The 16,511-nt window shown below is 37.6% G+C and overlaps 1 protein-coding gene across 1 annotated transcript in view; it reads left to right on the forward strand.

Moving 5' to 3' along the window:
* The window catches only part of LOC126353765 (reticulon-4-interacting protein 1 homolog, mitochondrial), a 78,589-nt gene extending 62,622 nt beyond the window's left edge, over positions 1 to 15,967 (forward strand). The window contains exons 3-6 of the mRNA XM_050002846.1: positions 1,629 to 1,826; positions 8,337 to 8,449; positions 13,566 to 13,854; positions 15,179 to 15,967. Of these exons, the coding sequence (XP_049858803.1) occupies positions 1,629 to 1,826; positions 8,337 to 8,449; positions 13,566 to 13,854; positions 15,179 to 15,328 (750 nt within the window). The 3' untranslated portion in view covers positions 15,329 to 15,967. The remainder of the gene's footprint in view (positions 1 to 1,628; positions 1,827 to 8,336; positions 8,450 to 13,565; positions 13,855 to 15,178) is intronic.
* The last annotated feature ends 544 nt before the right edge of the window (positions 15,968 to 16,511 follow it).

The following is a 16,511-nucleotide window of genomic DNA, read 5'->3' on the forward strand; positions in this document are numbered from 1 at the left end:
AATAAATGTAGTGCAGGAATAGAATATTGTGTAGGTGCTGAAGAAATATAAAACCATAAAGTTTACAAAAATGTTTCTTATAAATGTGTGTTATTGTCTAACAAGGAGAGGTCCTACCTGGTGCTGGGATCTACTTTCTGAAACTATCTGTATAGTGATAAAGGATAAGGTCCCTGCAACGATTCACCTTGTTTATGAGTAATTAACGAAAAAAATTCCAGATTTTACATGATTCTCTGTAGTTGTAAAAAGAAATGCCATACTTACTGGTTGCTTAGCATAGTGGTTAACATACAATCCTCACATTCAAAGGGTTATGGGTTTGAATCTTGTTAAGTGCCTTAAAATTTTTTTATTTGTAATTTGGTATCAAAATGATATTCATCAGTATTTTTATTCAATTAATTTGTTTAATTCTTTCATTCCTTTGCCTCTGTAACATTATTTTACTCAGTGTATTAATTTTTCCACTTGGTCTTATTTTTCCTCCTCTCCTTTTTTTCTGCTTGGTATTTTTGTGCATGTGAATTTAATTATTTTGTTTGTCCCTCATAATATTTGAACATTTGAAAATGCTACTCTGTCAGTTAAAGAACAAAAGATGAAATAATCTATTTAAATTGACTGTGGAATGGTGTCAATAATATATTTTTCATCACTGTATGAGAAGTAAATTTTTTCGCGCAGTAATCATCGTACAGATATTTCAAACATGAATTCTTACTACACTATAGACAAAATATCACAGATAGAGAATTAATTGAAAAAAAAAGGAATTATAAGTAGAGCAAAATGAGCAGTAGAAGTAATGAACACAATAACAGGGATGAAAATATAGGATGATAAAAGGAAAGAAATAAGATCAAGGTTAATACATAAAAATAATTAAAATCACATGCCTAAAGATTCCCAGTGGAAAAAGAATGAGGGGAAGAAAAATTAGAGCAAATGTAAAAGTTAATACATGTAAACCATTTAATAGAATAAAAATAATTATCAAAGTAATTTTGATAGATTTACAAATAAAAAAAATTCAAAGCACCCGACGAGATTCCAACCGACAACCTTTTTTATTCGAGGACTGTACATTAACCATTGTGCTACACAACCAGTCTGCATAGCATTCTTCTTTAAAGCTGTAGAGCTTCATGCAAAATTCTGATTTTTTTTTGTCAATTGCTTGTACCCAAGGGCCCATCAGGGTGAGGGGTGTGATACCTGGGACCTTATTTTAATCATTGTGTAGATGGTTTCAAAAAGTCAGCCCCCAACCCCCCTGGTGATGCCTCCTTGTATGTATAAATGTAAATGGTTTCAATCTTACTGATGATTCTTCAGAGTAAATGTAGTGAAACACAATGCAAAATTTGAAAAATTATATTCAACTGCACATGAGACAGACATGGAGATTAATGGTACTAAATTTTGTTCACCCTGATCTGTTGAGCATAGATGTAATGAATCTGCCCATGTTCTTGGACTTCATTAAGAAACTAGTTGTCTTATGCCTTGTGTAGAGTTTTATAGAGTTTTCCTTGTGAAAATTTAGCATCAGACTCAGACTTTTAGCATAACAGTTAGGTCAGTTTCTTTCTTGTGCTGTATGCTGTTTCTTTCTGAATTTTTAGGTGCAGAGGAAACCAAGAAATCTGAACCGTGTTGAGGCAGCATCATTATTATATACTGGTGTAACTGCATGGTCAGCTCTCAAGATATCAGGAGACTTGTTTCTTTTACCTGCACATGGGAGGAGGGTTTTAGTTCTGGGAGGTTCAGGTGGTGTTGGCACTGTAGCTGTGCAACTGTTAAAAGCGTGGGGCACACAGGTAACTGTGATTACATATTTTAATAATGCTTTATATCTTACAATAATATATTATTATAGCTATAGTTGCTTTTGTTTTTGGATCATCATTATGCTACGTTTCTGAATACTATAGTAATGGCTATAAGTTATTGAAAATATCTTCAAAACTATGAGAAAGCATGTCATTATGCACTATAAGCACTCTGATACGGATTTTTGTCAGCTTATTCTATCATGTTACAACATACTGAATTTACATTCAGTACCACTACTTAAGTTACCAGCAATTACTTCACCTTCGTGGGGCAAACATATGTTTAAACAGATCAGGGGTATGACCATGGGAACCATGATGGCTCCTTCCTATGCCAATGTTTCCATGTGTCATTTGGAGAAGGCTTTCCTGGAATACATAAGCCTTCAGCCCCTGGTTTGGTTTGGATACATTGACTTCATCTTTGCTATATGGACTCATAGTGAGGCAGAACTGTTAAAATGTATGGAATCTGTCAACACATGCTCTCTCCCAATTAAATTGCACAGGATTGTATTGCAAGTCCCATGCCGCTCTCCTTGATGTTGATTTCATCCTCACTGAAGGCAAGCTGCACATTTCTGTCCATGTAAAACCTACTAACAAACAGCAGCACTTGCATTTTGACAGTTGCTATCCCTTACATGTCAAACATTCCCTTCCCTATAGCCTTGGCATTCAAGTCAAACGTATTTGTTCAGATGCAGTCTCTTGACAGCAACACCATCACTCTCGCCTCTTTTACTGGACATAATTACCCCATCAGCCTAGGTCAAAAGCAGATTTCCTGGGCTGTCACATCTAATCCTGGTGCCACTAATCCCTCCAAAAATCCTGACCATAGTCTTGAATGTATTAATAAGCTACTTAGACAAGGCCATAACTTCCTAAAATCATACCCTTAAATTAGTTCCATTCTGTCTGAGATTTTGCCCACCACACAGACAACAGCTTTCATCACCCTTCCAATCTCAACAGTATCCTTGTCAGTCCCTAAGCTCCTTCTGCACCAACTTCCCTACCCTAAGGCCCCTACCCCTGTGACTGTCCCTGCTTCAAGAGCTGCCCTAAGCACCCTTCCATCACCACTTATGACAGCCCTGTTACTGGCAAAATAATGCTATCAAAGTGAAAGCCACATGTGAAATGAAATGAGTCATATACCAGCTCTTATGTAAACACTGTTCGGCTTTTTACATTGGCATGCCTACCACCAAGTTATCAATTAGAATGAAAGGGCAGAGCTGGGGGGGGGGGGGGGGTGTATACTGGCACCACACAATATCCTGTTGAAGAGCATTTGCCACAACATGACAGTCATGACCTCAGTGCCTGTTTCACCACATGTGACATCTGGATTCTTCCTGCAGACATCAGTTTCTCAGGACTTAGCAGGTAGAACTGGTGTTACAACATATTCTTGTTTCTGGCCACCCACCTGGCCTTAATTCACATTAATTTCTTCCATCTCAGCATTTCTTCACAGTAACTATTTCTTTCTTCACTCCATTTTAGTTTTCTATAGTTTCCATTTTCTGACCTGTCTGTCCAGCCTCGCTCCCCCCTCCCCATATTGCATGCAATGCACTATGTTTAGTAGTCTGTGTCCTGCATGTTACCCTTTTGATATATCTCTCCAGTCCTTTTCCTTCACCTCTCTTTCTCCCCCTTACACACACTCGTGTTCAGAGAAAAACAGAACACCTTGAATGATTAGAGGTTGGTTGGAAGTTCATATTCACAGAACATGTACATTAGTATGTTCTCCAGAAATGATCAGCATTTGAGCCATGTTGGTCCATGGTTTCTAGGTCAACATCAATATCGTGATGCAACACCACCTGCAGTATAATGTGCCTGTGGCTCTTGTTGTCGCTACAAATTGAAAGTAATGGATCAGTGTAACTTGAGGAGACATGTAGGATGCCTCGCAGACATGTGCGAACCATACCATCAGATCTGTGAGTTTGAAAGAGGACACGTTATTGGCATGTGAGAAAGTATCCATCGGAAAAATTGCTGGTCTTGTGGGATGAGGTGTTGTGGCAGTGCAACATATGTATGCAGAATGGTTCACAGAAGGGCGTAGAACATGGCAAAATGGATCAGGTTGCACCACCCACACGAACCTCTGAGTAGATCGACACCTCATCCGAATGGCATTGTAGGAGAGATCTGCATCCTCCTCATCTCTGGCATAACATTGGAACAGTCTAACACATCTTAGACTATGTGACAGTCTGTTGCCATTTATTTTTGCACAGGTCACTTGTGTGTCATCCATTTCTCTGCCTACCTTTGGCGAATGTGCATGAACATGCTAGGTGGCAATGGTGTATGAAATGACATCTCTGGGGACAGGAATGGCATCAGATAGTTTTTTTTTTTTTTTTTAGCTGAATCCAGTTTATGTTTGTTTGAATAAGATGGCTGCATTTTGGTTTGCTGCAGACAGAGAGCGGCATCATAGTGACTGTATTTGTACAAGACACACAGCAACAACTGAAGGTCTTGTAGAATGGGGTGCTATTGAGTGCAACCACAAATCACAATTAGTGCATGTCCAGGCCACTGTGACCAGAGTGACCTATGTGAATGACATCCTTTTTGCACAACACCCCAGGTGTCATTTTTTCAGAAAAATGATGCACAACCACATGTTGATGCACGAACATGGGCCTTCTTGATATCACAGGATGTCAGTCTTTTGCCCTGGCCCACCAGATCACCAGACTTGTCGCCAATCAAAAATGCGTGGAATATGATGAAACGATGGGTTCACCACTGTGACCCAGTGCCAACAACCACAGATGAACTTTAGAACCAGGTGAATGCAACATGGATGGCTGTACCACAGAACACCATTTGTGCCTTATGTGCATTGATGTCATCACACAGGGACAAGTTACCAGAACCCATGGTGGACCCTGTGCTACTAGCTAGCAGGATACATGCTGAACCAAAGTGACTCAAATGCTAATCATTTCTGCAGAATATTCTAATGTACACCTCCTGTGAATATGAACATCCTATCTGTAGCCATTCAATGTGTTTCTTTGTGTGTGTGTGTGTGTGTGTGTGTGTGTGTGTGTGTGTGTGTGTGTGTGTGTGTGTGTGTGTTTTTTCTCCTTTTACCACTTCGTGGGTAGATTTTTTTAATTATCCCAGTACATTTAAGAAGGATCATGGAGATACCTTTTCCACATGATATAGCCTTTGTTTAAAATATTTTTAGATTTAATGTTAACTTTGTAGTGGTATATCATTTTTATCATTGTCTTCATAACCATAGCTTAACTCAGTTAAGTTTAGCACTACCAGCTATATTTCTGGGTGTTTGAGAGAAAGTTGTATGAAGGTAGAATTTATAAAAAGCAGGACACAGCAGAAATAACATCCACAAGCAAAACATGCAACACAAAAAGTCCTGTTACTCAATAAAGCTACCTGTTGTACAATATTGTTCCAAGCTTTAAAAAGAGAGAACAGCTTTCAGTTGTGTCTGTTACTGTTGATATACTGTTGAAACTGTTCATGGATTTTGTACGCAGCTTTGTGGATTATTACAGATGAAGTAATGGTGGCTTCATGTCATATTGTTTCATTTATTTGTGTCTGCCTTAATCCTTTGGCATCACTGGAGACAAATATGACACATAGTCAGCTCAGGTGATTGAACAGGCAAACTAATGTTACCAAGTGAAGCAATTGGATGACTAAAGAACATTTCTTGAAACTTAGTAAATACTGAAAAATGTAAAATGTGCCCACCATCTTCAAGTTCTTCCAACTCGGGCCCCGAAAAGCTTTACAGCATGCTTAAATAGAGCAAAATTCTATTGGTACCATGATTTGTATGTTTTTTTCCCCTTGAAAAAGCATTTCAGAAATGAAAACATTTTGTTCACTAACCAATTCATGATGTTAACCGAAGACAGTGATGACCCAGATAACCAAGACTCTCACCATTGATCCCTTTCTACAACTCAAGAAGTGATTGTTCCAAATACTACATTAGATTTATTGTGATAACAGATGACCTTCAAGCACGCACAAGATATTGATGTTGCACGATGTCAGTATTGATGTTGTGATGTAGACTAAAGTGGCATATGGGAGATTGGGGAATTACAACTGTTAGGAGCTAGCCTTACGTACTTTGTATCTGTGTTATGCTGACAGATAAACATATTTTGTTTTACTACATATACAGTGGAACCTCACATAGCGAGCATAATTTATTCTAGAATCCTACTCATAGGGCAAAACATTTGTTAGGCTGAACAATTTGTCCCATATAAATTAATGTGAAATAAGAATATATGTTCCATGCCATTTATTCAAAGAAAATTATACATACAGTATTATGTACTTTACTATTTGCTTACATAACTAATTCTTTTTTTCCTAAGAAGCTACGTATAGTCATTTGTTTCTGCCGATGCTTCAATACTCTTGGCAAATATATGATGCAGCATCATCATCGAATAAATTTGTATCGTGCATAGCAACTTTTATTGGGATGATGATGTTCAGTGTATGATGCAATGGATTACCATGCTTTCAGCATTTCTCTTTCTGTGCCAGAAGATTGCTACTTTGCTGTTACTGCCTCCTCCTCCTCCTCCTCCGAGCTCCTCTTCACAACTTCCTGCTGTGAAACACATTGCAACTCCTTAAGCTCTTTGCTGGTCATTTCTTGGCTGTGATCTTCCCCGAGCTCATCAATATCATTGCCATCCAGTTCTAGTTCTATGCTTGTGGCCAAAGACACAATCTCACTGACTACTGGTTCCACAGGTACTGACTCAAATGCCTAAGATTCACTTTAGACAACACACTCTGGCCAAAGCTTCTTCCAAGCAGAAGTGAGAGTTCACTCGGTAAGCCCTTCCCTGCCTTTTCGGTGATGTTTACAGATGACGTGATGTTGAAGTTATAGTTCCAAAACTCTGTGAGAGTGAGATTGGCAGCTTCAGTCAACTCAAAGCAATTCTCAAAGAGTATTTTAGTGTAGAGCTCCTTAATGTTAGAAGTAATCTGCTGGTCCATAAGGTGGAGTAACGGAGTGGTCTTGGTAGACAGAAATTGGATCTTGATGAATTCAAATTCTTGAAGGCGGTGGTCTTGTAAGTCTGGTGAATGGGCAGGAGTGTTGTCCGTAACAACCCAGACATGGAGTGGCAAATTCATCTCAAGCAAGGACCAGACACTTCACTGACCCAATTGCAAGAAAGATCATGTGTCACTCAAGTGTTGTTGTTGGACCTCCACATCACATTCTGGGCCTTACACCTCTTGAAGGCTCATGGAGTTTTTGAATTGTAAACAGGCAAGGTTTAATTTTCAAATTGCCAGAATAGCAGTATGATACGGTCTTTCATTGGCTTGTGACTAGGCAATGCATTCTCCTGTGCTGTTACAAATGTATGATTCGGCATCCTTTTCCAGAAGAGGCCCATCTCATCAAATTAAAAACCTGTTGCAGCAGATAACCCTCATGGTCTACAAGCATCTTGAAGTTGCTGATGAATTTCTCTACCACCTTGTGCCGTGCTTCACAACACTGTGGATGCCGGTTCTTCTCTTAAACTTTTCAAGCCACCCACAGCTTCCCTGCTGATGATCTTGGCATTTTCTTAAAAAGGTCGGCAAAAATCATTCTTTTCATCTTGCAAATGATGCTCTCATTAATAGTGTCACCTTGCCATTGCTTTTCATTTATCCATATAAGGAGCAACCTTTCAACTTAATACAGAAGACAAACTATTGTTAAGACACTCTTGTCACCCCTTTGAAGCATCTATCTCCTTAATCTTGTCCTTGTTCTTCATAATAGTGCACATAGTTGATGTAGACCTATTGTACGTGTGTGCTAAATCAGCGACACGTACACTATGTTCACATTTTTCAATGATTTTACGTTTTGTTTCTAAGGTCATTTTCTTTCCCCTATGGTCGTCGTCTTGCCATTTTACCTTCGGGGACATTTCTATAAAGTTTATTAAAATTTGCACAAAAAAAACAACACACTGTGTGAACACAAGTTTGTAAAAATATGTGATTACAAGCCGCACTAAGATGGTAGCAGAAAGAGCACTGAACTGAAGAATGCACTAAAGACATTGTTCGTATGCCCCTGCCGACAATGAAAGGTGTTCATGTTGTGGAACATTACCCATGCTGCACGTGAATGACTGGTGACATCACACTAAATCGTTGTCATTCTCTATGCGAAATATCACTTGTAAGCAAGTCATTTTTTTACAATTTGTTTTGCTCGTTATGTGAATTGCGTATTATTGGAGGTGCCCGTCAAGGGAAGTTCCACTGTATTGCGGTAACACTTAGTGGCAAAACAAAAGTATAGAAATAGTGCGTAACAGGGTGATTAACAATGAAGGATTCTATTTGTTGTTGAATTGAACTGTGTATGTTAAAAACTTGCTTTGACTGTTATTCTAGAGTTGCTGATTTACCTGATGTTCTGTGAAGGTTGTTGCAACCTGTGCCACTGATGCAGTACCACTAGTTGAATCTCTGGGTGCAGATGTGGTCATTGATTACACTAATCCAGATGCAGAGATACTTATCAGAAAAGCAGGAAAGTAAGGACATTTTATGACTTATTTTGAATTTGTTACATTTGTATCTAAATGTAATTTTACTTGAGCATCTGTAATTCTGAAACAGTTCATAAGTTAAATTACCCAATTCTCCCTATCGTTGACAGTACAGGAAGTGCCTATCATAAGCTGGTGAAATACTTGCATATTAAAATTAAAGAAAATTTTGTTTTTAGTAAAAACTATTCCGTTAAAAATTCCATTCATTTAGCTACCAGTTTACGCGAGGTACCTTGTTCTGAAGATTCTAAACTAGTGTCATTTGACATAACAAGTTTATACACTAATATACTGGTCGGCCACACACTGCAAATACTAGAGTGCAATTTACGTCACCATAAAAAACTTCTGGATAAAGAGATCAATGAGTTGTTGATGCTGCTTTGGATCATTTTAAAACACAACTACTTTACATTTAATGGGAGATTTTACTTACAATTTGCAGGTTTGGCTATGGGAAGCCCTCTCGCTGGGATTTTATCAGAAATTTTTATTAACTACTTAGAGTCTGATTTTTTTGCCAGTGACAGAGAGATTCTTAGGAGAATAAAATTTTACAAAAGATATGTTGACGACTTTCTATTAGTCATTAATGGTTCTCAAAATGATGTAGACCATATTTTTTCGATTTTTAATGAGCTTCACCATAATATCAGTTTTACAATTGAGCGAGAATCCGATACTAGGTCCTTAAATTCTTTGGACCTCACTTTAACTGTGGTTGACAACTGCATTGAATTTAATATTTTTCGGAAAAACATGTTTTCCGACAATATTATACCTGCAGACTCGGCCCATCTGTACACCCATAAGATGGCCTTTTTTCATTAGAATATTTGTCGAGTTACAGCTATCCCTCTTGCACCAGATGAGGTAGAAACTGAACTGATCACACTTGAGAATATTGCTATAAATAATGGCTATAGGCCTCAGTTGGTAAGACAGATGTATAACAAGAAAATAAATAAAGATAATATTACGCCTTCCATCCTAGGGGTGTGTTAGATGACAAACAGGTGGCAACGATATCTATCCCTTACATAGGCAATATAAGTTACAAATTGGGGTGTTTACTCCGAGCCCATAATTTCAGAGTCGCCTATTCTACTAATAATAGTTTACGTAGGAATTTAATTCACTCATTGCAGAGTAAGAGCGATGAACTTTCCCAATCAGGAGTGTATAAAATTACATGCGGGGATTGTCCAAAATTTGACATCGGGCAAAAGGGGCGAGCTCTGGGTCTCAGGTATAAAGAGCATATTCCTACTAGAAGCGGTGATGGTACTAAGGGCTCTACTTATGCAGAACACCTTGTGCAAATGGCTCATGTGCCGAGCCCTCCAGTTAATATCGAGTTACTACATGCCGAGGTTAAGGGCTTAAAATTAGATGTTTTGGAAGAAATGCAGATCTTTAAGCATCTGCAACTTGTTAAAAACAATATCCTCAATGACCAACTCCTACTAAGAAAAAGAAAATTTTTTGAAGGTTTCGCCCCTTTACTTTGTTCTTCATACTTGTAAATCTGATGATCTGGGGATTATTACATGCGCGCGCTGATTGACGAGCGTGGTTGGTTGAGCTCTTAGTCTTCTTTCTTTTTATCCTCATTTTCGTTTTATGATGAAGATGATTTTAGCCCTTTGAACACCTCACGTTTTATCCCTATATTTTTATTACCACGACGTCTTTAGATTACGTCCCCTCATCCCCCGCTCCCTCACCCCCTCCCAGGCTAACTACTGGCTTTAGGTATAGTTTTTAAGAGTTCCTCCTGTTGTCATAGGTTGCTTCAGATATAAGTTTCTTTTCTAGCATAAGCAACTGTGTGCAGTTATTTTTAGGTTTCATCTCCTATTTAGCTTGTCTGTTGTTCTATCCATTTCATTTTTTGAAATACATTGATCCACGGTTGGGAATATATGGGCTGTTTAGCCCCGACCCATGTATTAACTTTCTCGTATTCATATGCACATGCACATTCAAGTAACTTCCCTTGTCTTGCACATGTGCGTAGATAGCGGGTCAGGTTTGTAAGGGAGCGACTGTTTGTAGCTGCAGTTTATGGCGGGTCATGGCCCATCAAACATAGGCTGATGTGAGGTGGAGCGTACACGATTAAGTTAAATATTGTCGTACTATAAAAATGATCATTATTTTCAAGACAGTCTCACTTATTTGGTATATGTTACAATTGCTGCAATACTAGAAAGGCCTATTTTGTTTTATCCAGCACACAGTCTTGGGTACTGTTTGTGTCAACAGCTTTTTCAGTATTAGATGACGACAATTTGATTTTTCACGCAGAAAAATGTTTGATGAACTATGATGAAGTAATAGTTCTTTCACAGAAAGGAAAGCATGCCATGTAAAGCTATAGTAAGACCAGAGAGAAAAATCGCTACGATCTAAGGATTGAAGAAATGTGTACTGTCTTGCCTGTCTCTTGTCTTTACTGATTTTAAGTATCCTATATTTAATTTTATGTCACACAGAAGAGCAAGTTATTAGCTAATAGGCAATAGAGTGTCCATATTTTCTGAAGAGTTCATGTTCTCCCGGTTACAAACAATCCCATCCAGTATTAATTGATTTATTATTATTGTTATTGTTATTATTATTATTATTATTATTATTATTATTATTCTTTCTTTCTTTTCTCAGACGTTATGTCTGGTCAAAAATGGAAAGTGACGCAGGCCTTGATCAAGTGTGACTTCCTTCTAACTGTACGGTATATGTTATATTGCATTAGGAACTTTCGGGTAATTCAAAATGTATCAATAATTACAGATTTCTGTAGTTGTATATATAAGTTTGGATGTAGCTGTATTGCATTGATGTACTGGTGAATGTTGTGTGGTATGACTCCTGTAGTTGATAGTATAATTGGTATAATGTCAACTTTATCCTGATGCCACATGTCTTTGACTTCCTCAGCCAATTGGATGTATTTTTCAATTTTCTCCCCTGTTTTCTTTTGTATATTATTATTATTATTATTATTATTATTATTATTATTATTATTTGTAAAAGGGGCAAGACATCCAACCAGCTGTCTGGGTGCAGGAGAGGCACTGCAGGGCATTTTAATTTCCACTGTCTTGAAATAGTTTGATGGCATCCATTACAAAATATACATGTTTGAGTTCTACAGAGCGAAATACAGTGATGTGCGGTATAAGAACGTTGTTCGCAGAGGCGTGGCACTGCACTTCATCACATTTAAGACCAAATAACATGCCGTACATATGTTTTATGTATCAGACTCTTCAGAAAGATGTGTGTGATACAAAATGAACCTATTTTTGAAAAGTTTTTATTTTATTCTTTTTTTTTATGATGTGCAGAGCAGTCTGAGTTATAGAGGGGGGTGGGGGAGGGGAGGAGGTAGTCTCCATGTGACCCGTGTTTACATTTAGTGATTTTTCTGTTTCCTCTTCATTTACTGCTCTCATGTCAAATGAAAACAAGACGGATTTCTGTGGCTGGGAGCTATCAAGTGAATTTAAAATACATTCACATAATTGCGGAAGGCTAAAAATATGTTGCTAGTGGCAGATTTTATTTTATTTCCACCTTTCTGACAGTCCAGCATCAATTGCCTTGCAGAACAATAAAGTTATTTTTGTTGGTTTGTTAAAGAAATTTGGCTTTTATTAAGCTTTGCTGCTGAGGCAGTAAATTTATTTGAAACGAAGTGTTTCACTCCACACTATTGGCTAGTTTCAACTGTTCACTGCATTTCAAGTGCACGTTTTCATCTTCTAGCATACATTGCATTATGCCATAATAAAGAACCAAACATGAGATAATACAGTACTGGTTATCCAAGAAAATTTACGTCCCGAAAACCTCACCGAAAAGCTTAACATCAGGTCGAGGCCTGATGTCATTGGGAATCTGCACATACGAATGTGTACTTTAAGCCTAATTATGCATTTTAGTATCGTTCACAAAATTCTGATGCTCTTGGAATATTCTCTGATGTCTTGTTTCTTTTATGACAAGATCTTTTAATGTTTTACACATATGAGCTTCCTACCTCACTGTAGCTGCGCAAGCGCAGTGATGCCTCTTATCTGGCAACTGCTGAAATGAATCTAACAGATTGCGGGAAAATATTGCAAATTGTGGTTAGAAAAGAATTATTTTCAAAGTAAATTTCATTTAAGCAAAATGGACTATGTGCAAGAATGTACAATGAATTTCTTAAATCAAAGAGTGTTTGCTGTCATTTAAAAATCAACTCTTTGATGACGGGCCATTGAGTATAATTTCAAGCCCAGAAGATCAGAGATTTATGTCTGTATTAAAAATTTTACTGTCGTATTTGTTTGATTTATCTTCAAGTGTAACATGTGCTAAACAGATCAACATATGTGAAAGTGTAGCTTCGCTTGTAGCTTATTAATCTTCGAGACAAATATTATATGTGAAAACTTTGCTTTTCTTGTAGCTACATTATGTATAGTGACTTGAAGCATTAACTTTTCCTGTTGGTGGAATTTGAATTTATACTTCCATAATACAAAAATATGCAGCATACATGTTGCTGCACATAGGCGAAAAGGGGGATACTGAATGTTTACAAAAAACAACAGCATGAATGCTCGCAGATTTGTTTGTGCCATGTCATGGAGGTGCCAGAAAAACTGAAATAACAGAAACCTGAAAATAGCAAGCTATCCTGTGAAAGGCTACTTACAAAGTTTCAAGAACCTTTTTTAAGTGAGAAATCCAGGAATACAAATACAATCCCACATATCGCTCCCATAGAGATCACAAAAACAAAATTAGACTAGACACAATGCTTGCAGAGGTGTTTAAGCAATCATATGTTCCATATCATGATTCATATGTTCCATATCATGATTCATATGTTCCATATGTGAAGGGAATGGAAGGAAAACCTAATAAATGGTGCAATAGCCAAGCACTTCATAATAATTTGTAGTGTTTAGGTATATGTAGTGTTACATGTCACAGTTCCTTAAAAATGTGGTTCCCATATAAAACACAGTAGGTCAATTGAACTTACATATTTCCAGACAGTTTTTATTCCTGTAACCTACAATTTGTGGTGATTTTACAGATACGATATTATACTTGATGCTGCTGGACTTGGTGCTGATGCTGGACCAGGATATGCTGATTGCCTCAAAAACTTAAGCCTTTCAAAGTACATCACATTGAGATCTCCTTTGTTGAAGAATGTAGATGAGTTCGGAATTGTTGGTGGAATGCTGAAGAACATTGCAGAACTTGTTGCTCCAAATGTAAGAACAGGGCTTTCTAATCCGACAAGTTCAGTCCGATGGGGCTTTTTCATCCCATCAACAGACGCCATCACAGAAATTGGCACATTAGTAGGGACTGGAAAGGTAAAGTGTTTGTTATATCACACCATAAAGCATGTGAATGGTCATGAATGCATAAGTAGTTTCAGTTGGTATTTGTTATTTCCTGCAAACTTGATGTAAAGTGAAATACATTTATTGCACACAAGTAAATGTTATAAGTGAAACATATCGCACATGGTTTTTCAGCACATTTTGTGATGTGGACTTTTATGTTTTTCTGTTGTATGGTGATTTGATGATTTTGGAATGATCTAGAGTACATTCCACTAGGTAGCTTTCACTAGATTTTACAAAATTTCCCCAAGCTCAGTAAGAGTTGACTTGCCAAAATTTTGTAAAATATGAATTACACTACCCTGCAAAATATACTCTGATAATTGTAACAAGTCAGCTTGCTAAGATTTCACAATACCTGTATGATTCAACCTCCTTGAATACTCAAGAGCAGTTGAAATTGTTTTACAGATCTTTTTTTCACAGATACAAACTGTTTTACAGATCTCATAATGGAAAGTACTGGGTGGAATATAAATAACAGGAGAAGGAAAGATAAGCACACCCCATACAGTTGAGACCTTGAGTGTCCAGTAAATATAAACAAAATTCCAGAATGAGATTTTCACTCTGCAGCGGAATGTGCGCTGATATGAAACTTCCTGGCAGATTAAAACTGTGTGCCCGACCGAGACTCGAACTCGGGACCTTTGCCTTTCGCGGGCAAGTGCTCTACCAACTGAGCTACCGAAGCACGATTCACGCCCGGTACTCACAGCTTTACTTCTGCCAGTATCCGTCTCCTACCTTCCAAACTTTACAGAAGCTCTTCTGCGAAACATGCAGAACTAGCACTCCTGAAAGAAAGGATACTGTGGAGACATGGCTTAGCCACAGCCTGGGGAAGTTTCATAAACAAAATTGATAATCTTGCTTAGTTTTTAGAAACGTCCTCCAGAGCTAACCAGTGTCCCACATATGAGCCTTCAAGCTGCAGTTTGTGTGTGTGTGTGTGTGGGGGGGGGGGGGGGGGGGGGGAGGGGGGGGTGTTTGCATGCATGCTTGTTTGTTTTTGCATTTGTTATCTCTGTAAAAGTATGTTGCTGAAAAGTTCAGCAATATTTTCAGTCTGTTTGTGTGTCCACTGGCCACTCAACACAACATCTGTTCAGGGAGTAGTTACCTTCACCACTATTGTTTGTTTTATAACATCTTATCATTGTGTAATTGAAGTTTGTAACATATAAAGTAATTGTGAAGAATTATTACTGTATTCATTGTAAATGAATGTATTCTGTATTTGTTGTAGATTCACAATTTGTGTGTGAGTTGTCTTGTTATCCTGTTACAGATAATTCCACTGGTGGAGAAAGTTTATCCTTTTGAGGAAGTACCTGCTGCCTTTGATAGAATGAAAACTGGTCATCTGAGAGGGAAAGTAGTGGTTGATATGGATTCCATTAAACAGCAGAGTGAGCAAGCAGTTCAAAGTAGAGAGTAATTATTTGTGTTAGTTTATATTACTTCAAGTTTCCATAGGCACATCTGTTTGAATACCTTTCTGCAAATAACAAGAAGACTGGTTGAACAGCAGTTGAAATATTTTTACTTTAAATTGGCATTTACCATTACAGGAATCACTTAAAACTGAGACCTACTTATTTTTATTCAACTTTAATTTTGCTTTTGTAGCCCTTGCTCTGAATGTTATGTAATGCTACCATTTCTCTGAAATTATCATCCTGGATAAAAACTGGATGGTTTAAGAACTTTTCTCAAAAACTATCTGTGGGTACAGACTTGAGAATGTGAACTTGTTTCTCATATGTATTTATGAACTTTCAGTGGTAACACTGACTTCAAATAGTGTGATCATTGCACTCTAAAACAGTATCCCATTTATTTGTGGGTGTAAATTATTCCTTCTAAAGTGTGTTTACACTGTCATATTCATTTAAACAAATATATATTAAAAATGTAATTTTTTGTTCTTAACTGTACGGAAATGGATAAAAATAAACGTCACATTAATTATCTTGTCAATCAGAAGATTTACAGTACAATTCTCACACTAAAACTGTGTATGTAACTGATGTTGTCTATCTAATTATGTCTGACAATATATAGTTTGTAAACATTTTTCACTGTTTTATCCCAACCTCCTCAGTAAGTACAACGCATCAAAAATATATTTCTTTATCACAGGGAATAAGGGAAATTGCTGTGCCTGATTGTAGCATGTTCTTTGCATCACACTCTTTCAGTAAATCATTTGTTCTCTACTGTAACCTCTAGTGTTGTGTGTGCACCACTTCGTAGTTCACATGTGACGTTTGTGCTTGATTCAGCCACTAGACGCCACTGAGCCTGCTAATACAACAGCTGTCGCATGCACACCCTGCCAGCTGCACCCTCTGTTGGAACTAAGGACTGTATAGACAGGAGCACAAGGCTGTGCCATCCCCATTCATTGTATTGTACCTTGCCTTGTACAAGTGTGTTCAGCTGAGCATTAAATTAAAGTGTTCTTGGGGTTAGAAGATTTTCTTTCTTCTTATTCTAAGTAGGTGCCAGCATTTACTTAAAGAAAGCTCTTTATCACAGTGTCAGCACTACTTTGGAAAATAAAGATAATTTCTGCTTGTTTTTAGTAATTTTGGACTAGACTGTGTTCAGAACTTCCT

This window comes from Schistocerca gregaria, chromosome 3 (genome assembly GCF_023897955.1).
Source record: "Schistocerca gregaria isolate iqSchGreg1 chromosome 3, iqSchGreg1.2, whole genome shotgun sequence".
NCBI classification, from domain to species: Eukaryota; Metazoa; Arthropoda; class Insecta; order Orthoptera; family Acrididae; genus Schistocerca; species Schistocerca gregaria.